This window comes from Bombus bifarius, unplaced genomic scaffold (assembly GCF_011952205.1).
Source record: "Bombus bifarius isolate JDL3187 unplaced genomic scaffold, Bbif_JDL3187 scf7180000009243, whole genome shotgun sequence".
In the NCBI taxonomy this organism is placed as follows: Eukaryota; Metazoa; Arthropoda; class Insecta; order Hymenoptera; family Apidae; genus Bombus; species Bombus bifarius.
Window position 1 is genome coordinate 2,056,266 of NW_022884989.1, and position 25,222 is coordinate 2,081,487.

General features: G+C 38.1%; 1 protein-coding gene across 1 annotated transcript in view; it reads left to right on the forward strand.

The window, feature by feature from the left end:
- The first annotated feature begins 707 nt into the window (after positions 1-707).
- LOC117214828 (LON peptidase N-terminal domain and RING finger protein 1) overlaps positions 708-25,222 on the forward strand; it is a 65,619-nt gene continuing 41,104 nt past the window's right edge. Inside the window, exon 1 of the mRNA XM_033461191.1 lies at positions 708-2,977. Within this exon, the coding sequence (XP_033317082.1) occupies positions 2,407-2,977 (571 nt within the window). The 5' untranslated portion in view covers positions 708-2,406. The remainder of the gene's footprint in view (positions 2,978-25,222) is intronic.

Sequence of the window (25,222 nt, forward strand, 5' to 3'; positions counted from 1 at the left end):
TACATAAGCGCATCTCGGTACAATGATAAGTATAATAATTAGCTGCAGCTCGAAATTACGCCGTTCTTCCCCAATACGTATCTTCGCTAGCGCCAGACGCCTTATAACGAAATATTTTCCTACGTTTCTCACTCACTTTTCATCTATATCTGTTATACGTCGATAACACAATTACGAATGTAATGTTTAAAAAATAGAGCTGCATAATAGATATACTCAATTCTATATATATCATGTCGTACGAATGGTATCGCGATCATCAATAACATTTTCACTATCAAAATAAATTTACATTACGTTTTATTATTCTTGCATTATTCAATCGTACAATTATTTAATCGTGAATGAGTAAATAAAAAAAAGGGTAAGATAAAGACAGCGTACGATCTTTGCATGCATTGTACAATATGTACATATTACGCACGTAGCTTCTGGCTCGTAGAACACGCGTGCGGACCCGGCAGTCTTGAATGCATCGGTTGCATCGCGCAAACGTGGCCACGAGCGCGCGAAAGAGCGAGAGAAAGAGAAAGAAAGCAGGCAATGCGTTTATAGCGCGTCTGCGTAGTCAGCGGTCGGTTGGCCGGTGCACACCGACTCACGCACGATACACACCGAGGGGAGCAGCGCACGCAGGTCTGCTCTCGGTGCTGGGTAAAACGGAATACCACGACGTAGACCAAGTAACGTTACTGCTCATGCTCAGTAAGATTCCTAGAGCCCGGAGAGCCGAGGCTCGCCCGTGGAATAATTGATCCAATCGAAACTCGCCTCGCTCCCGCCACGTTTTGTGCACTGACGCGACGCTCTTTATGTAAGCTCGCCGCGGTCGCGCATCCCGCTGCCTCGTCCACGATTTTACCGCGGCGACAAACATCTCGTGTGTTCGTGCCACCGTTCGTAACTTCACAATAGACAGACCCTTCGACGAATCCATTTCACGGAACGAAAGCCTTGGACGATCCAGAGGAAGATAACCGACGACCAACAACAAGTGTCCTGGTTAAACAGCCCACCACCCTTGCGTCTCTTCGCCCTTGCCACGAGCCACAACCTGTTTTAGCGTACGATCTGCGTAGAAGGTTACGTGTCGCGTTCGCTCGTTCGTTTATCGAAGAAGCTTTATGCCTGGGCGGTATTCGGGCTCGTCGAAGCGCGGGTAGCTAAGGGGACAGGACGCGCGGTCAGGCAACGCCGCTCGATACGCTCGAGTACCACGAAGACGCGCTTCGGAGGAGCCTGTTGATACTCCGAGACTATGTCGACCGCGAGATGAACGGAACTTCGACGATATATTATAATAAGGACTGTATAAAGAAGATTCTTCGGTCACTGCCACGGTGATGATTGCTCAAAGGATATCCAACCCCGCGAGTGTGAAAATATTCGCCCTGAGATAAAGGATAACGAATTTCATTCAGGAATAACGAATTCGTTCAAACTGCAATTTCTCGAACATGAACGTGACGTTTGATCGATCAGAGGAGCAGTTTAAAAAGACAGGGGCATTCTGATAAGGTTAAGAAGAGACCAGGCGTTAAGCCGAACGAATCAAGGGGGATCTTAGTGGCGGCAGGATGATGCCTGAGATTCGTAGTGGGGGTGTGGCTCGACACCGACGCGAACGCCTACGTAGAACGTAGACCCGTGATATAGCACGATTCGTGCTATCACGAAACAGTTGGTGAGGTAGAGGCAGTGAAGAGTCGAAGGTGTATGTACCGCCGTGCGGCGCTGTCGTCGCCGCCGCCGCTTGGCTTGCCACCACGGCTGCACCGACGCGACGCCGCCACCACCGCTGCCGGCCACCCCTCGCCTGCTGCTTGCCCGGTTGGTTTACGTTTCTGACAGTGGCCCGAGCGAGCGGTGACAGCCGAGCCAGCAGTCCTCAGTGCGCCGTCGTGCTGTGCGTAGCACCGTTTCTGCGTTCTGTGCGCCGTAAATTCTCTTACCGCGTGGTCGGCCAGCTGTCAAACGTGCGACCGACGACCGACTTATCAAACGGACGAGGCGTCGATGCGGCTACCGATAAACACGCAAATTGATCCGATAATTCTCCGCGTCAAGTGTTTTCGTTGCATCGGGACGTGTTTTTCGGTCGACCGATCGATACGATCGTTGTCTTTTTTTTTTTTTTTTAAAGCAAGAGATTAAACAAAAGCGAAATAAACGAGAAAGATCGTACGATCTTTCAAAGTGGATGGATAAAGTAAAATGCGCATCGTTCTGAGAATTTTCTTCTGCAAGTTATCGACCAGCGGATCGTGCCGGGCAGTTTACCCCGCGATCGACGTGTGCACGTAATCGTTCGGACGCGCGCGTCGTTTCTCCGAAAGCAACAAGACCGATCTCGAGCAGAGGAGGATTTTTCCAATAATCTGTCGCGCTTCGTATATCACCACGAATATGACCGAGTTGGCAAAAGAAGCTTTCGCCTCGCGCAACTATCGTCTCGCTGTAGAAATGTACGAGCGTAGCTTGAAGCAGCAGGCGCCGAGTTTTGAAGTGCTCGTAGGCTACGGGGATTCCTTGGCCAAGTGTGGTCGAATCAGGGAATCTATCGGTGTTTACTCGAGATGTTTGTCAGAGGGTTCCGTACTACCGGAGAGATTAAAACATCTGGCGAACGCTTTGCTGGACGAATTGTCTGGAACCGCGATCACGGCCACGGGTTTCAGAAAAAAGATAGAGACGTCGTTCGCGTGTCCCCTTTGCGAGGGAATCTTGTGTCAACCAGTGACCACGAACTGCGGCCATACGTACTGCAAGAATTGCGTGGAACCGGGCAAGAGCTGTCGCGTGTGCGGACAAAAAATTGTCGCTGTGAGTGAGACGAATGTGCTGGTGCAGAGACTGGTGGAAAAGTGGTGGCCACGCGAGGCAGAAGCCAGCAGGGCAAGACACGAGGGTGACATTTTGATGAAGGAGGGACACCTGGGTCAAGCCCTCGAGAGGTACAACCTCGCAGTCCATCTTGGTGAGTATTTCTTTCGGAATTTCTTGCGTCTCGAATCTCGTCTCTCTATATATGAAGTAGCTCTTTCGTTATTTTTTATATCGTTATTCGTGACACTTTTCGCGTAATTAAATTTAGGGTGAGAAAGCATCTGTATATATGTATACGTAAATAGTGGCTCAAAAGTGTACACTTGTATCGTAAATCATAATATAGTTGGATAAATTGAAGTTACATTTTTTATTTTCTATACAAGAACAATTTTAAAATTCAACACACTGTCAACAAATTCTATACATGCAACACTTTTTTTTTATTTGAAGATTAAACGTACGTCTCTGTAATCTTCTTAGATATTACAAAAATATTTCTAATTTTTCATTATGCTGTCTTTCTTTTATCGATAGTTCATACAGATTTATCATTTATTTTTAAATGGTTTAAAATTGGGATTGATAAAAGGTAGCCTTTTCAACTATCTATATCGAAATACTCGTTCAATCACTGTTGATTAGCTGTTCCGAAAATAAACAGATTAGTATTTACCGAGTTCTTAATTTATAGCGATCAAGTAACAATTTTGTGGATTATTTTTATCTCAATGTAAAGAACGATTTTTCTGCACTAGTATACAGAAAATGGCACGTACACCAAATAAGTTGGAAGACACGTTTCGATTTAGCCGCACGATGTAACTGTGATTGTCCTTTGTCTCCCTTTTTATGCAATCAGTCGCAGAGACACGCGATTTGCGTACAAGAAAAGTTTACTCGTGCTACTAAATTCTCACCAGGGATTACAAAGTAGTTACATAAAGATCATTACGAAACAGCGAATCCGGATAGCGTTACGAACCGCAGAAGATCGAATTAATTTGCATGTTCCGATTTCAAAGATAGCACGATACGCAAAGATAAAAGCACGATCGTTTTAAACGGATCGACTTGAAAGAAAGAGAAGAAAATGATACGGTTCGGTCGGATGCTTTTTAAACTTGACAAAACGTAGCTGGTATTTCATGAATGGTATTTCGTTCGCATATGCGAATATTTACTACGTGCTCAATCTGTGGATAACGTTGGTCGTGTTACTCGCCCATTATAGAAAGTTTTTTTATGACAGAAACGCATTCCACGTTTTTACAAATAACACCGTAAATCATATGCACTCGGACGATCCTCTTTGTTCCGCGCATGAATTACCGACACACCGCGTCTTCTCTCGCTTCGTCGTTTAAACTCATTGAGCATTCGAATGTCCGAGGAACGGATTTTATTCTTTTATATTCTTGACCGCTCAATTTTTCTCTTTTACTCTCGTAAAAGAGTGCTCGAGAAAGATGGTTTATGACAGAAATTCGTAAGTACAGTTAGCATAAAGGTAAGAAAAATTCTAAATAGCATGTCGCAGGTTTTTCTGCACTTCTTCAAAATAATATACATTTATCAGCAGCTGTTAAGATATTTTTAACTTACGATGTTTAAAATAAGTAGAGACTTTGGTATAGAGTGAATCAGATATCTAAAAATAAGCTGATTACTCAGTGTTTTATTTAATTTGAATACACGGTGGACTTGAACTGTCTTGAACTTCCAAAGCAAGAAATTTCTGTTTCTCGGCTATTAAAATTTCGTAAAAATTATTGTGCCTGTATCAGTCAAATTTATAAATTTATTAGCCTTTGTTCGAAGAGTAAACGCGTCTAAATAAACATTTGACTACTCGATTTAACTTATAGCGATCCACGTAGAAAGGTATTCACGAGGAAGGGCAAATGCAGTTCTTATTCTCGCGTCCCGCATACGTGGATTTTAATCGCTCCGATTCAAGTTCTGGTTGACGACCTCAATGCGCGTCCTTTGTTCAGATTCCCAGACGTCGGAACGTCTCGTAGACTCGTTTCTATTTTTTAATCCATGACGTTATGCTATAATCATCGTAGGTCTCGACTTTGCGACAATCGTCGAGTCAGGATGTTTTCGATCGTCGTGTCTTCTTCGAAGACAACGTAGCAAAGATATTTATGGAATTTCTCAATTTATGTCATGCACTGCTTAATACGAATTGACTAATTCCATTTTTAAATTCTTTTCAATGGATGGTATATTGTTTCGATTGTTGTTTCAGGAATATTTGAAAACCATATTTTCCTCTCTAAATTTTATTGTTTAATAGCGTCTTTACGTTATTTTGTTTGCCCGTTATCACTTCCTTTGTATCTTTCGTATTTATACCTTTTAACGTAATAGTGGAATTACAAAGCATATGATACCTGAAATTTTTCCTGAAATAGTATCCCTTCAAAAGGAAACATCTTATGAACATGTTCATTCGAACTGTATCTAGGATGCATTCACCTCTAATCCGTTACTCTAAAAATAAATGACGAGTAATGATCGATTTATTTTATGTAACCTGTTCAATCTATTGTCACCAATATACTTCATATATATGCTTCATAAAAATTAACAAATAAGCAAACGTAAAATTAACGATTAAATTCACGATTCTCCGTAATGATACAATGTACATATAAATAAATTTCCAAAAGAAAAGAAAATACGTCCAAGGAAAAATTAAGCGAACCAATCGAAGTCGTCAAAATGCATCGTTCTGAATTTTATCAATATTAAATTAAACGCCCAATTTACGCTCCATTTCTTCTCAAGAAGACGTTTCGAACGTAGCGAGCGCAAATACACCGTGGTGAAACCCTGTTGAAGGAATTCTCCCGCGAAGATAAAGCGGCGGCTGCAGCAGGCAGGTAAAGCGATTCTCTCGATCCCACTGGAAAGAATAACTGAATCGATCGCATTCCTTCTCCCTCTTCGGTGCATGCCGAGTGCACCGAACGGTCTCGCGCGTGGAAAGGGAGAGACGGCTGCGTTCGAATGCGAAGACGACGACGTCGGTAAGTTCACGGCCAGTCTGAGGCGGTTCTTATATAACGTGGGTACGTGAGAGAGAAAGAGGACGAAAGGGAGACGAGCAAAGACAAGGGAAAGAAAGAGAAAGAGAGAGAGAGAGAGAGAGAGAAAGAGCGAACGTCGGGATTATTCCGAACGTCGCGTCGCATCGGTCCGTTCGGTGGGACACGGTGCATGTACCGCGAACACAAAGACTTTCTGCATGGAACAAACCGACTCATCCACGGAAAATCTAGCGTATCGCGTATACGCGTTAATTCGAAACGGACGCGACACGTGCCGCGGGATGATCGCTTGCACGCGAAGTAATTTCGGAGTAACGCGTTTTCGAAATTCCTTGACGCTGAATAAAATCGGACAAATGGTCGAAATAACCGGATCTCGGATTCTCATTGTTCTGGCTGTTGCTAAAAATACGCAGACGCTTTTGGCCAAGTCAATGTTGACTTTTAATAAGACACAGACACGATCCTGTTTACGAACTGGCTCATTTAGTTGATTATTAGTCGATGTCGTGTTGCGTATGTAGCGGTTTGTAGTCAACTGAATTAATTTTTTAACGAAATTAAATAATAACTTGAAAGGATTATCTTTATTATGTATTTGTATATATATATTTTTTAATTGCAGAATATTTAGCTACACATTATAGATCGGTAGTTCCGATGTAGACGAAAATATAAGGATAATATAAGGAAATAGTATATAGATGTTACATATGTATGTAGATTGTTAGTGGAAGGAATAAGCAATGTGAATGAATGTGAATACATATTTTCAGAGATGGCGATGAATTAGGAATGGCTAGTGAATATCGTAGAAGATAGAAAACATGTAAGGATTGGTATTTCCCATCAATCTTTCCAGGGATGTTGTACAAGAGCAGAGAGAAAAGATTCTTTTCTTATTTAAATGTATTTTTAGGGATAAAGATTTAAGAGATTTGTATTTTTTAAATAGGGAATTAATTTATATTTGAAATAACAAAACGTCTCTTTCGTGTTACTATTTAGAACAACGGCGATAACTGTTAATTTATGAAACATAATTAAAAAGGGGCAGACATGGAAAACATTTTTTTTTATGTTTTCGAACATGATGGTTGAATACTAGCGAAGAATATTAAGCCTCAATTGTCTCGTTGTGATACTATCTTCGTTCATTCGTAAGCGAAATAAAATAGATAATACAATAATGTTATATAATGGTAATTATATAACTTTTATTTGGTAAATTTTTTAATATATAAACTTTTATATAACATTATCGCGCAACTTACGATAAGAATAGCTATCTTTTCGCTGTTTCTGCTCTCTCTTTTTATTAAAGCAATTATCACATGTACTCGCGTAGGGAAGAGGGAGAGGTACAGTATTTTACCTCTTCAAATTGAGTGTCAATATCGCTAAAAGAAATACGTGACTCAGATTTTTAGTAAAATCTTTAGGTATGTTGCTCTGTTCCTCTAAAATTGCGGGAAAAACTTAAACTTTTGATAGAAAATTGCAGTGAGACATTAAATTATGGAAAGTGGAATTTTGTACAGTGATTAATTTTTGTCTTATCGTTTTATCATTTTTCTCGTGATCTAAGTACGTATTAACAACTAAGAAATGAATTTCCCGACTTTTTTCTAGAATTAAAGTTTGAAAGTGTGTTCGCTATTTCCTTAATAATCTAAATAACCTGCTTTGAACTGAATTGAGAGAATAGACCAACACAGATGCAACTCTAAACCACCAGTTAAAGAAGAAATGGAAAATAAAGTAACGACAAATTTTTGTTGCAATCAAGCGACTTTTATGGAGAAAGAAACATGTACTCGTAGTACTAAGTATCTTTGGTACATGTATGAAACATTGACGGCATTTAAATGTTACTTCTCAGTCAAGGGGAAAAGAAACAGCGTACGATAATAATCTATCATGATCGTGCTTAAGGAGAGAAAAAAGCCATAGTGATTCATCTAATACAAATGTATTTGTTGCATTGTAAAATAAGGTGTTATGAGAAAAGTATTCAGTATAATTATTGGTCATGTCCCGCGCTCTAATAATTAGTTACCTGTTACGTTATGTAGAAGACGAAGAAAAAAAAAGCAGGAAAATTTAAGAATAATCCTAATAGAATGGATTCCTACAATGCTTTAGAGAATTAAAGAATCGATCTGTTGTTATTTAAAGATAAACCAAGTATTAACATTTCAGATTTCAAGAGATTAATTCTTTCAGGTCTGATGTAACATCCCGATTGAATTCTCTAAAAGAGTACGTAAAGTAATCCAAGGAACTTAAAAAAGAAAATTATACCAGATTTTTGCACAATATATATGCACAATATTACATACTTTATATATGTGGATGAAATTGTAAAACAAAAGGAACCTAAATTTTAATAAATCCATTACTTATCTATATCGTAGGAATAAAATTAGATAGGTCTCTTTATTTGCCGGTATTATTGATTAAAAATTGATTTATCGTTTATATGCTGATAAATGCATTCCATTTCCAGGAATGTAGAATTTAATCGTAAGCGATTCTTATTTTCATATACACACTGTCCGTACCACGGGATCTTCTGTGTAAAAGATAATCTACGATGATGAAGATAACGAGGACGATCTCGGCAAGGACGATTAGTCATGGAGCATGGATTACGTGTTATCGCGACTACGCGTCATTGTTCTTGGTAATCGTTTGCCAACGGTATCAGAAAGAGAAGTTCCACGGTTTGTGAAGTACCACCGTGAGAAAACGCGCGGCGAACATCTGTTGCCACTTTACGAGGCAACGCTTCAACGGAACTTTTCACTCCGTCGAACAGAATTCAATTTTCTCTATGTTGCATACTCGCGATTTTACCATATAATCTTTCTAATAATTTTCCAATTATAATATTATCTTTTTATATCTGAGAGCTTAATAATATATTGAAAGAGCGTCATACATTTCATTCGAAAAAGTCAAATTGATTTGGTAGATGTTAAACATAAACGCATTTAAGAAATTTAATTTAGTAATATAGCTAATCAATTTAGTTACGTAATGTAAGAAAAGAAAATATGCGATAGTGTTTTGCAACATGTTTACAGGTATGTCTCAACTTGAGACACGTAATCTCTTTAACCTCTAGGATACTAATCTTTAGCAAAGCGCATTAAGAGGCATTGTTTAACCAAATTCGTAGATACTACTTAGAACTCAGAAATTATATAATATATAATACGGATACCATAAATGTCGGCATCAACGAAAATACGATTTGACATTAGAAACATCGGCTTTCCTATAGACGTTCTGTTTTTCTTTATTTCATTATATAAAATTCGCAAATCGACTCTTTCGTTCCAAATTATCATCGCAAGCCAAATAATCAAACGCAGTAACTTTGCTCAAAGTATCAGGTAGCAAAGAAATATTGTACCAATCGAAGCGTATCGATCGGGGCAAAGCGAATTCGTGAAACAATATGCAGGTATTATTTCGAGTGGTGTGTCAAGCTAGAAATATGCTGCGTTCTATAAAAGGAGCTTTCCGTGTATGCCCTGAACCAGTGATGCTGAACACTGTACCGTGTGATGTGTAGCGCGCCTTTAATTTATTCCCGAGACACGACACACGATGGCTAATGGCCACGATGAACCATCGTATGGTCATATTACTGGACAGAGTCGACCTGTGGATCGCTGGTATGCAGTCAAAATTACGTAAGCGCCAACGACGCAGAAACTAAATTTAAAGAAGCAAAAACGAATCGCGTAGTCGAAGGCATAAGTCATTTGCGAGTGGTTGTTTCGAGAGCTTATTTGCTTGGTTGCACCTGCACCGTCCACCTGGCTTTTGGTTCAGTTGTGCACGCTTTAATTTCCCTTCTTCACCAAATGAACAAGGAACGAAACTCGTCTTGAACTCCTTCGAAGACGTTGCGTGCTCGCCAAATCGATTTTGTCTTACAATTAGTCCATCTTAGTATAACCGGTTGTAAACGAAGTTGATACGAATTTTAATAATTTTTCTTCATCTTTACTTTTTGTGCGAAATTGTACAATTTTTGTAATCCTCTGTTCTTCTTACTTTCTCGATGACAAGAATATGGTTTGATATTATATAATCGGTTATTGATGTGGCAGAATACTTGGAAGATTCTTTATCTCAATAACGTTATCTCGCGTTCCTAGAAGTAAATCAATAAATCAGATATCAGCAAACGAAACTTCATTTATGTCGGAAGTAATTTGTATATGATTATGTGATACGTTTAAAATGTGTAGGTACATTTATCTATTGAAATGAGTTCATTATTTCGAGAGTTATATAATCATGTAAAATTCTTTATGCGTATTATAAATCATAAGATAATCGCTTTTCTTACATTTCCTTCAAATATCACTGTAGGATTACGTAAAATTACGCCAATTGTTTTATGCGATGTAATTTATTTTCTAATTGACTAGTCAAACGATCGGCAATATTTTATTCGAGAAAAGAAAATAGCTACAAAGATCGTGTTGTTTAATTAAATAGGTTCGAATAACGTTTCGCATTTAAACGAAATAAATTACTTTCTTCTTAAATCTCAATTGATTCACGATTGGAACTGATCTACCTTGAATATGTAACGTAGCGCTATAAAGCGTATATTTAATATTTCACGATCGAATGAAACGAACAAAAGAAACTAATCATACTTATCTATGATTTGAGTCACAAAAGGCAATTACGTTCGCGTGTAGTTTTAGTAAAGGAAGCTAATTATTATTTACATTTCATCGCGTGAGGAAAGAATGCTTCTCAGCAATCACACTCTAATTAAAACGAATCATTTGCATACGAATCGCCGCGAATGTTGCCGCGTGAAATGTTCAAGTTACTATTGTCTCCCGTTAGTTGTGATAAGGTTGATCGATGGTTGTTAGATCGAAGGAAAAGAAATTGTTCGTGAACTCTAAGGAAGATACATAACGAAAAACATTTGCCAAGAGTGACCATTGTCTTGCGAGTATTTTCGTGAAGAATCGTGGTATCTCCTTTCTGCAAAGTGAGCTATAATTATCGTTCAAATGGATGCTGTACACTTTATGTGTATAGCATGTGCTCGTGGCACGTCCGATGACAGACGAGAACAACGGAGAATGGTATCACGTTTTTTCACGGAAAACATATTATTTCGAAGCAGAAAAATTATACCGAACGTGAGATATTTGGTATAGGAACAAAACTGATGATAAAATGTGAAGAGAACGATGACATATCAGAAATAAATGTTTGATTGTTTTTTACCTAAATATGAAAGAAAAGTATTTAATGTAAAACTCGAATAAATAAAATTTAATTTCAGATAATCTTGTCCCTTTAAAGTATGAAACAACGATTCTGAAGAGATAACGATAGCGCTAACAAGATCTAAGATTACTTTTAGCAACAATAATAATGACAATCATTGAAGAACATATATAAAATAAATATAAATATAAAATATTGTGCAAGATTGAAAGATCGAATATCACAAAGAGATTACGAATGACATACTTTTTACAATTTCTTACGGAACGAATTTTGTTGTAATTATTAATTTTGTACAATTACCGACTGATTGTCATCGTTGAAGAATTATCTTTATAAAATACGGATTAAGCGAATTAAGTTATTGATAAAACAAATGATTATTAAAGTTATCTGAAGGAATCTCGTAACTCCATTTGAGAACAAGTTCATCTCCCTGAAAAAATTATCTTTCGTCCCACGTTTGTCACACAAAATGTGATCTTACATCTTTCTATGTTATTGCAATAATAATTAAACGAACCATAAAACATCGACATAGAAATAAAACTACAAAAAGGAAATTCGTCATTTGGATTTGACAGTTTAATTTTAAACGACAGAGGAAACATCGTAACTCTGTAAAGGTGTAAGCATAGGTTTATTATGTAATAACAATAATCAATCTCGATACGTTTATCGTACGTTTACTTTCCTTTTCTCAGTCTCTGCTATCCCTCTTTCGCGGTTGATAAGCAGTACAAGATTACTACGTCGTTCCCACGGACTTTGTTGCGCGTAAAGTAAACACGAGCACGTTCTCGATGGCTATTGTTCGCGAAATCGTGGATCGTGTGAGAACTGACTGTATCTTCGCGGCCGAGAGAGCGTCGATCCGCGTAAATCGTGTTCTTTGTTCCAATTCGTGTAGGGAATAACGTATCAGGAATAGTATACAGTAAATGTCTATTTTTATTGAGATGTTTTTCTCGCTCGTTGATAGGATTTCTAGGAAGGAAGCTGGCGAATGGTTATGTAGGTGATTTATGACAGGATGATTCGCTTTTTAGGTCACTTTGTGCTCGGGAGATGTTAAACGCGAGGAAACATAAAAATATAAAAGAGAAGAGTAAAGAATTTTAGTAAAAAATACATACATACATGTATACATATACAGGGTGGTTGGTAACTGGTGGTACAAGCGGAAAGGGGGTGATTCTACGCGAAAAAAGAAGTCGAATTTTGTTCTATATTTTCGACTTATATATATATATATAGTTCTAATTCGTTCATTAAACTGTGATCTTTCATTGGCTATTTATTTATTAGTTTGATTTAAATTACAGCTTTTAGAGAAGCGTATTTCGACGTTGAATTATTTGCTATGATCAGTCTGTTACTGTAGTTTGTATCATTTGATTTTATAGTCTGATGAAAGTTCACTTCTGATTTCGTTCTAGTTTCGATACCCAACAAATTATCGGAAGTCTTTCTAAAAAAATTGTGTAAACCATCTGCTGTAATTAGTTCTCACATACGCATTTCTGTAGCACAATATTATTCTACCCGCTAAATATAAGATCAGTGTACAATGGTTCTCTGTTATTGTGCAAACATTTGTTACGATCAACATATTTCTATAGTTCTAATCTATATTTAGACTGCAGGCTAACGTTCGATGATTGTTTTTTGTATCGAATCGCTTGCTGCAATCAATCAACTGCTACGGTTTCGCTCCATTTCCATATACTAAGTAAACATTCAACGAGGGTTGTCCACGATAATTGAATTCCTTATTGCAAATCAATTTCACTGTTATTTTAGATTTGTTTTCTAGAAACAACAAACTTTTATATGAACAGAAATATAAATAGTTTATTTATAATATCGAATAGTAAATTTTCTATTTACATGTACATTAATATTTCGATATATGTATGTGGGATGGTGTGACGTCAGGGAAGGACGTGGCGTGAGGGGTAATTGTTTATAAACGTTGTCACGTTGTCAAGATATGTTAATGTTGTCAAGGAGTGTTGTGAGCGTTACCAAGGTTTGTCAAGGGAAAAATGAGCGTGGAAGATGTTGTCAGAGTTGAATTTATCGTGGTCGAGTGAAGTTCGTTGTGTTGTTGTGACGTAAATTAGTGAGAAACGAATACGCGAAACGCGGTATTATATTCGATTTCGTGTGAGTGCAACGATATTGTATCATACTCTTTTCTATTTACTTATAATATAACATTCCTACATGTATAGTCGAATACTATGTCTGTTTCGCCATTTAATTCATCGCATTCAGTACAAAATTCCAAGCGTTTCTACGACATACAATTCGCAAGCCGATTCACTCGTTCTCCATTTACTCCACGCACGCTGCGCCTTCCATAGAAAGCGGGAATCGTGTTCGAGGCTCAATTTCACGCGTTTCTTCGCTCCAGTTCCCTAGCAGCTCTTTGCAGCCATTTCTCACAATACGAGACACGAGAGAATCGTCGACTGAACTCGACGTTGCTTCTGGAACCGCGTATTTCATTTCAGGGTCTTGAGTAGGGCGTATGTATCAAACTAAAACAGGAAGCTGGGTGAGTGTGAATTAAGAAACCCGATGATGACTTTTGACGACATGCTGACTTTGAGAAACGAATATAACGTACGGAAGAGATATAACGAAAAGATACAAGTCTTCATAGAAAGATACAAGATATAACAGTCAGTAGAAGCGAACGTTTTTATTAGACGAACATTTCTAATCCGCTTATACTTTTTGGATGGCATCATGACATGTCTCATGTGTTTGTTTAGAACGTGACATATGTCATCTAAATATTCGGAGTAAAAGTATGAAATGTGTGTTCCAATTTCTCTGAACTTCGTAACGTTGTAAGACGCAGATAGAAGGAGAAGTAGTAACGAAAAGAAACATTGATCAAATTTTTGAAATTTCTCTCCATATTAACGATAGAAATTTAAGGGGGTATCTTGGTCTAGAAATTTGAAAAAATTGAAAAATTTTTTTTCCATATTTCCAAAGTTTAGACATTCAAGAATATGCCCTTAAAAGGATTTTTCAAAATTTCAATTATTTTATGAGTCACAGCCATTTTTCTGACGCAGCATCTGCTCCGGTCCGACCGGGACCAATGTACAATGAACGGTAGACGCTGACCGAGTACCTACGTCTCAAAACTTTAAACGCGTTTTTCTTGAAACTACTTTTTTCGAGTTGGCGTCCACGATATCTGAAGTTCTAATGAACCGATTTATTTTAAATTTGGTCTGAATATTCCTTATATACTCCTCTATCGTCCGGACCACGCTCAGCTCAAAATCTTTAATATTACTATTTTTTTGACGTTCGGAATTGTCAAAAAAACGTGCGAAATAAGAAATTTTTTTTCAAACGGCCGTCATTTTGTGAAAAAATGTTGTATTGACTTTTCCAAGATTCAGACGATAGCGGCATCCATACTAATTAAGAATCCGTTCGCATTTTTTGTTTCGGATGACCAGAAGGGTTGATATCATGCACGCCACGACACCCCATTTTTTTTTTGGCAGCACCCACTTTGCCAGCTCATAACTTTTTAAATATTGAGTTTTTTTTTTCATTGAATTTTTTACGTAATCTCGAAATATCAATAAAGAAATGCTAAAAAGAAGGATAGCAAAAATATTTTTTGTTTCGCTTGTACAGAGCTTCAAAAATCGCCCGAAATTCATGCCTCTAGACCAGAATACCCCCTTAATAGAATTCGATAGTATGAATCGATTGGAAATAAAAATGACAAATGTAATGTTACGTTAACGCAATGTTGCTTCTCACTGGGTCATTGTATTTTTAATACAAACACAATGACGCATTAATCAAATCGAGGCTATCTATGTAAATAAATTACTGCGTCCAAAGTACTATTATATTAGTAACCTGACGCCGTTATTCGTCGGTATATCTCACAATTTCGTTACATCAACTCCGATAACTATCTATATGTTTCGTTCGTGGTATCGGTCGAGGAACGAATCAAGGCACGCGGAACTTCATCGCGCCGCGAGTCGCAGCGAGTCGGCCGCGCGTGTATGGACCCTTGCCAAATTCGGCACGCTTTGCTCCTTCTTACCTTTATCTCGGTTGGAAAGACGGCGGCGGGAGGACGTGGCCGCGAATTCTAAAGAGCGCCAGGGACCAAGGACGCACCCGTGGTGTTCAAGTGATTCGCAAAGAGAGCAACGGGAACGCGACACAGTCGTGTCAGGGCCACGATCAACCGGAGGCCGAGCAGCCGACAATGGAAACGAGGACTCGCGAATTTCGCGACCGTCTCCTCCTCTATAGATATTAATCTTTTGTATCCGGCTTTCAACGTCGATCAACGCGATCTTTACGTTTCGAGAAGCTTTTCTAGTTCGACTAACGGGAATTCTTCTCTGGCTGCACCTTTGCCTCGTTCTGGGTATCAAGGTTCATTTCGTTTACAGTTGTTTTGAATAATTTATGCTTTCGATTTAATCTCTTATCGTTGAATCTTGGAATACTTGTCTCACGCGTTATGGAATTTTTTGGAGTAACCCTTAACTATGACTGTGCAATTCTGTTCCAGTCTGTCTGTGTTCGTTCTTTTTATCGATAGGAAAAAGATACGCACGAAAACATTTACATATTTTCTGTAATTAATTAAAGTGCTAAATGAACGAAAGATAAAAATAATTTTATGTTTGTTGATGTTATGTTGATTGAGAAAACGCATGTAGGATAAAGCGTACATATTGGGTTGGAAACTAAGTGATTGCGGATATTGTCATTAAGTGGTATTGACAAAAGCCGCAATCACTTAGTTGCCAAGCCAATATATCAAGCAAACGATTATACTCGATAATTGAAGACGCGTATGTCCTTCGCAGCGAAATAATCAATCGAATGATTATTTAATTAGTTAGAATGTCGATGTGAAACTCGACCTTTAGTCGTGTTCTCGCGTCTTTCATACTCGGAACAATCTCCATAAAAGCATACGAAAACTGTTACTAAGTTACCTATTCCCTTCTGTTATATGAAAATACAAATCCCTAAACGCCTGTCAAGCGAATTCTATGTATCGAGCCGTGGAATAAAAATTGTTTGAAATAGTTAGCAATGCAGGTATCCGTTGCGTGATCAGCAAATAGAACGTCGATCTGCAATCGCACGAAAATATCGTTTGATATACGAAAAGAGTGAGTCGTTTCTTCGGAACGTATTTTCGTGGTATGTGGCCATGCGCACGTATGTACGTTGGAGCATGAAAATACGGTCTGACTCATTTGGTTTTCCTAATGAGATTTTCACGATACGACGATAACTTACATAAGTTTCCCACTGCGACGTTGCGACTGATACGTAATTTCTTTCGTCGTAAAAACATATGATAAGCCCTTAAGAATGCGACACATATTTTCTTGTGAGAAGAGTTTCCTCCAAACCTCGTTCTACAATCATTTTTCTGTAATCTTCATGAAAGTCACTATAGTTGCAATCTCGTACTAAATTGTTTACAAATTTTCTTGCTACGGTCACAACATATAAGACACGATATTTATGTAAGACTTTACATAATAGAACGTACGAAGACGCATTCAGATAGGCACAAGAATTAATTGATGTGGATTGATTTAAGAATGACAACATTGACCTGCATATCTTTTAATATATCTGGCATAAATGTTATAATATTTAAAAAAATAAAAAAGTTGAGCGGATTAAGGACTTTTAAGGACGCTGATTATCCTATCGAAACGAGAAAGTGTAGCATAAATTTATAAAAGAATTTGTACCTCCTCTTTGAAAGAATTAAATTCCATGACATTTTTTTAATTGGAATATATGCTAATTAGGTCGTATATAAAATTTCACACTACGTTTTCATATTATTTTTTGAAAACAATAATCTACGACAACCAATCAAACGAAAAATGTCAGTCGACATAGATTCGTAAATAAATCGTTTGAATATCACTGTAGAAAACCACTTTCCACTTTACATGTTGGTGCAAAGAAAGGATCATGCCAACGACATTTCGCCACCTCATCGTCGTGCAGTCAACGAGGTAGCGCGCATTCTGACTCATTTTGTTTTCTCAATAAGTTTGTCACGTCCCTACAAATAGCATTATGTAAACCTGTAACACATCTCGTATATGATATTTTCTTGCGTGGATCGCTCTTTGATGTACAGTGGCGCGCAAAAGTATTGGGACACGATCGCCGTATGTTCGCAAATGTACGCAACTTTAAGTTTAGTCCATCGATCTTAAAAATATTAGGTACTCTACAGTGATTGTAGACGAGCAATCATTGTTATCATTGTTACGTTGGAAAAGAAATTAATTTGTAACTAGTTATTGTTTAGAGTAGAAACTGTTGCAAGATCTGCAATGGTTTTGAACTTTTCATAAATATAAACAAAACGTGCCATTTCATAGAGAAATTATTGTAATAAAAATTAAGAAGAAAAAGTTTGTTCGTGATAACAACGTATCCAGTTAGTATGTAAGATATTTTTAACCTACATATGTCAATCATCGTTTCGAAAGAATGATTACAACATAATATTATTTGTCGATTTCTGCAGTAGTACCTACATTGACGTAGGGCGATAATCCTTCTGTTTAGTTAATATAAAATTGAACTAATAAACTAATATTTAACATTTAACTAATAAATTCAGTATAAATCCAAAATACAAAAGTCACTAATCTGAATTAAAAATCATTAACCTGAAAAATATAAAAAAAAATGTGATTCTGTTCGTGTTAAGAAACAACTCCGATTGCGTATGATAAAACGCCGTAACATTCTTTCCATCGTTGTGCTCTCCAATGTATGTACGTAATTCGAAAGCGTACGTATAATAATCTCGACGCCGCAAACACACCTATCATATTTATTTTATCGACGCTCGATTCGTTTAATCGCCATGACATAAATTGTGCCAGCTCACAAGAAAGTCCAAAACTTTTGCACACCACTGTATCTTACGCATTATCCGCAGTTCACTAACTGTCATCTCGGCTCATAGGCAATTTTCGGATCACATGCATTCGATTATCTTGCTGTAACATCGTTCGTAACACGACGACGCTGTGTTATTCTCTCGTATCCACAAATACTCTCGAAAGATATTCGATTTCTTCGATGTTCAAAACTTCGGTGATGCAAGACAAGAAATGAAATAAATTTTGGGCATCTTTAACCAACGTTTGCCGGTTGATACTATTGTAAGCGCGGTTTATTTTTACTGTAATAAAGTTGGATGGCAAAGCAGCGATCAGGAGGAAAAGATTCGAGACGCTCGTCGAGATTCCGTCTTCGAAAGTAGGTCGCGACCTCGATTCCGCTTCGATGGTACCCATCCGTCAATCGAAACTCCGATTGTCTCTGCCGCTTTCGTTCTATTACGAATAAACTATCGTTCGTTCGCTGTTTCTTGTTATTGATATTTTCAGCCCTTTTGTTCGTTGCATCGGAAAGTTGTTCATTTAGGCTTCGAGGACGTATAATGTACCGAAGCGTCGAATGTTTCGTGGTATTGTATTTGCTTTCGTAACGTTGACAGCGATTGTTATGTTCTTGTGTTTGTTTTTATGCCGAGTCGGCTTTTTGCCACAGATCTCATTCGAGGATTAAGTTTAAATACTTGAGGCATGGAAAATGTATTTAAAAAGATATAATTACAAAGACCACATGTAGTTAATTAGAAATTTCAAATAAAATTCTTTAACAAGTACCATTTTCCTACATATTTTGATTAGTCGAATAAATGAATCGCATCTCCTATCGATTAATTGACTATAAATCGATGGCAACCTGTTAGCTCAGTAGGTTAATTCAGATCGTAAAAATTACTTTAAAGAAATGGGAATAATCTATATTTTATGTCATATTAATGAAAATGCTTGGTCATTAAAATCCTATCTTTCCAACGTATTTTATTTAATCAATTGCAGAACATTGAAATTTCATAAACTTTCCGTACAAATTCCTTTTTAAAAACCTGTCTACAAGATAATACAGTCTAATAATTTTTATCCGCTTTAACGAGTACTAAAATCTTACAAAGTTCAAAACCACTCTTTCGTAACATTTTGTACTCCATATAGAAGACTCTTCTCCAACCTGCCAAATAAAGATGCACGAAAAATTCCAATGAAAACTGGTGTCCCAAGCGATATCACCTAATTGGCCAGTTTGTCGTAGCGTTTATTTAGTCGTGTTCGAATCATCGACTGTTCGAGTCTAAGACGCAGCAGCGCAACTAGATGAACTGGTGTGCACGGGTTTCTCCCACGAGCATTGCCCACGTGGCCAAGAGAGCCAGGCCGAGTTTTGCCTTCGTAGCTACGATAAACACGCGTCACGCTCGGTCGGAACCGCGGTATTGTAAATCCGCGAGAGCGCGTTTCGATTATATAATTATATCGAACGAAATTAATCCGTCCCGGCGTACGTGATTCGTGTCAAGGCGAAAGTAGCGGCGATGCTTTCCCGCTGCTCTCGAGGTAACGCGCGTTTACTCGCGAAAGTGTTGAGAAAATCGTCGACTTTTTCCAACTATGATCGTACGTACAATTTCTCTCGATATATCTTTCCGGAATGATTATGGTTATCCGTCACGATTTACTCGCTGAATCTGACGAATGATTACGGATTGAAGGGTTCGTAAGGAAAACGACTCGGTCAATTTTCGATTTTTTTTTTCTAAGACAGCGAAAAATACATCGCATCTTTTCTTTGTTCTGATTTCAATCCTTTTTAACAGAATATTCATCAGTGACGTCATCGCATTACATAATCGTTGTTGAATGTTATCTGCGATTATATCATAGAAGGACGGTATCCAATTAAGTTGGGAATTGTGTAGTTCATGAATAAGATTGTTTTTCAGGAAGAATATTTCCTAGTTAGGGCGATACAGCGAATCTTACGCTCGCTCGGACTTAATCTTCTTTATTAAATGGAAGGAAAATAATAGAATACTTATAAATATCAGATATTTTTCTATTCCACTACTGTTATCAGACTGAATCATCTTGATATGTCAATCATCGTCTAGGAAAACAGCGATCGAAGTAGCAATTCTGCTGACAGAAACTAAACTGGAATTGATTTATCTCTAATTAATTTCTAATTTCATGCTCGTAGAAGTTCCCTGTTAAAAAAAAAGACAGTCCAATTAACGAATTAATTAATTTAAATAGTTAGTCCTCTGTGAGATTTGAACGTTGAAAGATCACACGGAGAATTAAATTTGTAAATCCATTAAAAACACTATATCTCGAATATCACACGCTCGTTTATAAGATATGTTACTTGAGAAATACTTACGTAGTCATCAGTCACTGAGCAGTCGCTGCTGCAAGTGAGAAATTAGATTTAAAGGGATATTAGTTGAGCATATCGAAACAAAATCTACAATGCCTTCTGACTACCGGAGTAGAATTACGAAACAATAAAGAGATGTTTTAAAAGGCGAGATATGTAGAGATTCTACGCGAGTGATACATTATACAGATGTATACATATGATATTAGTAAGCGGTAAAGTTATGTGAATGCGAATAGACCGCAACATAGACATGAATGAAGAATTTCAGGCAGAAAACGAAAGTCGGTTCTGCCTGTATATATACCTGTTTCTCTTAAAACGAGGCTAAGCTTTGTGAGATTATGACGAAATTGACAGAATGTTACGCTGCAAACAAGTTCATTGAATGATCGATAATATGAATTTTTTAAACATAACGCGCTTAACAACTCTGAAAATAATTCAGTACTTTCATCAAATATATGTATTTACTTTGAAACTATTTCAAAGGTTCTTTGTCATTTTAAAAGCATAAAAGCACGCGTATGAACTGTTTTCTTTACAAAGGATAGAAATCTTTTTCTATCTGAAGCTTTACACAAGAACGAAGGATTTTACCTGAATATACATATTTGAAAAATATCTTAATACTTAACTTTCGTAGTTAATCGTTACACGATAAATCATTATCAATATCTACAACGTGTTAATTCTTTACCAGTAATAAAATAATGCAACGTATGCATTACAAACGTACACTGTTGACCCGATTAAACTCTGTAACGCTAGCTGTACGTCGAAGTGTCATATTCATACAAGTATTTCATGATCGATGTCGCAAAAGGAGACTGAAAATTGTCTTGATCAATCAGACTGGGGGCTTGTTACCCAAGAGAGGGCGTTATGAAATGCGCACCAAGAGCGCGTATTGTCGGTGAACGCGAATCCATTGATCACGCTGCTACCAGACAAATGTTGCTTTTTCTAGATTTCCATCGCTCGTTTAAACGATGGATTCGCGTATTTTCTAATCGACGTCGATCGTTATCCGTCTCTAGGGAATATTTCCGAGCTCTTGAATGCCGAGTGTGTAGACTACGGTTGCTATTTACGATCTTTCCAGCGAGAGAAAAACTAGGCAGGCGAACCATCGACGAATTGCAGTAAAAACTCGTGAAATATTCTATCGAAGTAAAAAAGTGTAGAAAGACGAGAACTATCGCAGCATTGTAGTATTTTATAGTGGTTGAGAAATATTCCAAGTATCGTTCATTCGAAACGCATTTTTAACGCGTAAATAGAAAATTCGAAATCCTCTGTTACAGCTATTTGGCAAATAAGCCCATATATCATTGTTATGCTTTTTAACTATTAATTTAGATTAGCGAATGCTGTTTATAGTTATTCGACATTCATTCGTGTACTTGGGTCATATTCAAATTCTGTTAATACAGATCATCGTGTTATTATAAACTGTCTATTATAGCCATACTAGTCATAGCGTCCGGATATTTACGAACAGTGTACATACTAAGTAACCAATGTTTAGTTTGTTCAATAACATAGCACGCTATCGTATAGCCTTACATAAACGACACTGCGTCGCAAAATATTCGTTTCTAAAGCGAAAGGAATAACAAATTCCTTCTGCTTCGTTAATTCTCTACGATTGTATCGATCATTCGTGGTTCCAACTTTTCTATATTATTATCGTAAATGTTGCTCGTCGTGCCGAATAAATCGATGTATGCTTCTTTGACGCTTCCAAGAAGTAATACATATTTCGTAGAAATACATATACCGTGAGTTTTAGAATTAAAGCCGTTATCCATGAATCGATATCCCTGGCTGAACTACGCGGTCGAAGGTCTTGGTTACACGAAAGATTCATTGCTATGCTCGTGATCTTCTGTTGTGTTCGGGAAGGGACCGTTTGTTAATCGAAGCTTGCTCGAGTTCTATTGCAATTGCGGCGTTCCTCCGCGGTATGTTTGTGCCTGCAGATGCGATTCGGGTTACTATTTGTCGTAACTAGAATTGTTGTGCACGCGGAAACAAACGTGTATCTTATGCAAGAGTTTTCGTCAACACCGTATCAAGCCACTTACAAAACAAGATTATTGTCATAGCATTCGTCCATTTATTTTTGTCAGTACGATTTAATAACATCGCTGAAGATTTTTGTTTAGCTTTCGTAACACGTAGTTGATCTTGGAATAAACATTTTCTCGGGATTCTTGAGCAGCGCGCTGAATTCTATCAAACGGAACGCAATATTTCACTACGCGATACTAAGGAGGGCCAAATTGGTGCTTTAATGCGTTTGTCGTATTTTCTTCTTACGTTCTGTCCTACGTAACAAAGATCTAAACAATTGAGTTCTGAATAGCCGAAAGTTCACATTCTGCTACGGTGTACGGCACGATATCGTAATGGGTGGGAAGGAAAAACACGAGGAAAGCCAAATAATAGAACACGTCGTAGGACTTTCCGTGCGGAAACGAGCAAATCGATTCGGATTCGAACGTGTCAGACAAAGTGGGAGCGCGTGTCGCCCACTCGTTACAACCGAATCGAATTACGTAAGACGTCCGTGGAAGTTTCTTACTCATTGGTCGGGTCGCGAAACGCGCGCGCGTTGATGCGTGATTCATCTTTTAATCCGATGACTGGCTGTCCACGGTGAATAACGGTGGGTTATTTTAAAGCTAACATCCTGACTGATCCTTCTAATCGAAGCGACCTCAGGGCGATTGACCTACGATAAAAAAGAACGAACCGCATACTCTCCCTGTTCTGATTCGTCATTTGTATTAGGTCGGTATTTTAAAGCGTATAACGTCGATTTTGTGAAGATAAGAATGAATCAACTTGATACGATGTTATTATTTTATTGTCACGTTATTCAGTTTATTTATTTATTCGTTTGTCATTTCTGTTTAATTCGTAAGTATCGTTAAATTCCACTGAGTTCATATTCCCATTATGGGAAGGAATTGCAAGGATTTGCTCCATATTTTCTTCGTTACTATTTCTTCAACTTTCTGAAACTATTATCGCAAATTGTGACGTACGAGCCATTTGAAACTGATTTTTCTAACGAGGTGAAAAATCGACATTCCCCGCCGACGCAATGGATCGTTTTACGCGCACATTGATGTCTTCGAACAAATCTCGATGATTGAAAGAATTGAAGCCCTAACCCAAGGAAATCACTTACGAAGAGTAGAACTGAAGCGACAATCACTTTTTCCAACTATTCACGAGGGAGATACGTATTTGGGGTGATTGCTAGAAAGCTCGTGGTGATGATGTTACTTCATTAGCTCGCTGATTATGGGCCTTTGAATGCGTTTGTAGAAAAGGAGAAACTTTCTGAAGCTTGATGAGATGATAAATTACGAGCAACTGAAAGGAGAAAATTAAGGAAGCAAAACGGTGTATAATGAAAAGACAGTTAACGAGTGAAACAAATTTAAGAAAGGGCTAGCAGGAAATCAGGATAAAGTCTATTGCTACCATAGGAAATAGAAAATTGAATAAGCATAGAAAGCTAAATATAAAACAATGTCAAACACGCATTCAGCCGATTCAGCGTTTAATTACCGACCGCATCCGGACCAAACCATCAAACCGAACCATCGGAGTCGATTAAACCTACCGACCATTCACCGTGTTCGTTTCTCGTGCAAATCGATCACCGATATTCGAAACGAATCGCCATCAGCCTCTTCGTTCAAACAACGAGAAAAACTGCACATGGCGAAGGAAAGTTTACCGATCAATCAATTGATACGATATCAATTAGACGAGTTTAATTAGCATTCGCGGTTTCGAAAGGATCGCTATTCGATTGGACGAAAGCTATTCGGATTGAACTCGATTCGTGCAATTTTCAATCGCTTCTCGACCAGAACTGTGCCAACAATCGTGATTGGCGATTCTGCCTGTTCCCTCGTCATTTTTTTTTTTTTTCTCTTCCATTATCTCGTTCCTTCGCTATTGCAATAGAAAAATACAGCGTGTTCGAGATCGATTCGTCGTAAGCGACCATTACCGTCCTTCCTTTCCGTTTACAGTGGATATCACCGGTCTAACTCGTCTATACGCACCTGTTAACCCATTTTCCGCGCTTTTTGGCGATGCGATGACGCAATATGCCGTCAGCATGGAGCAACTCCGTTACATGCGACCTGCACGGAGAAGGGACCTGCGTTTGCGCGGAATCAACGCGAAAAGAGAACTTTGGAAAATGGAACATGGGGGGGGGGGACTCTCGAAATTGTCGAAGCCGCTTTACGTACGTGTCGCGATTAGCAGAGGCGTTTCGTCGACGTGTGGTCAGCTTGTAACTCGAACACGTGTATCTTGTTACGTAAGTGAAACACATGGGTCCCCGTGGCCCGAGAGCACAAATTGCTAGGCGACTTCCTTTGGCGAACGAGAATGCAGGAAACGAGGAACGAGCTGTTAATTTGTAGCGAGATGAAAGTGTAATGGCAATTTCAAGCGACTAGTGAACAGGAACAAATGAGATTCGTCTGTTTCTAACGCGTTTAGCGGTTGAAATGATTTAGATGTTTTTTTTTTGCCATAGATTCTAATGTATGCGCAATTCTAGAAATTAATTAAATCGAGCGTAATTAGTGAGTCAAGTAGGTGGTTGGTAATTAATGTCTATAACGACGTGTTGTAACGACTTGATTTAGTTCGCGCTATTCAGGTGTTTGCCTGGT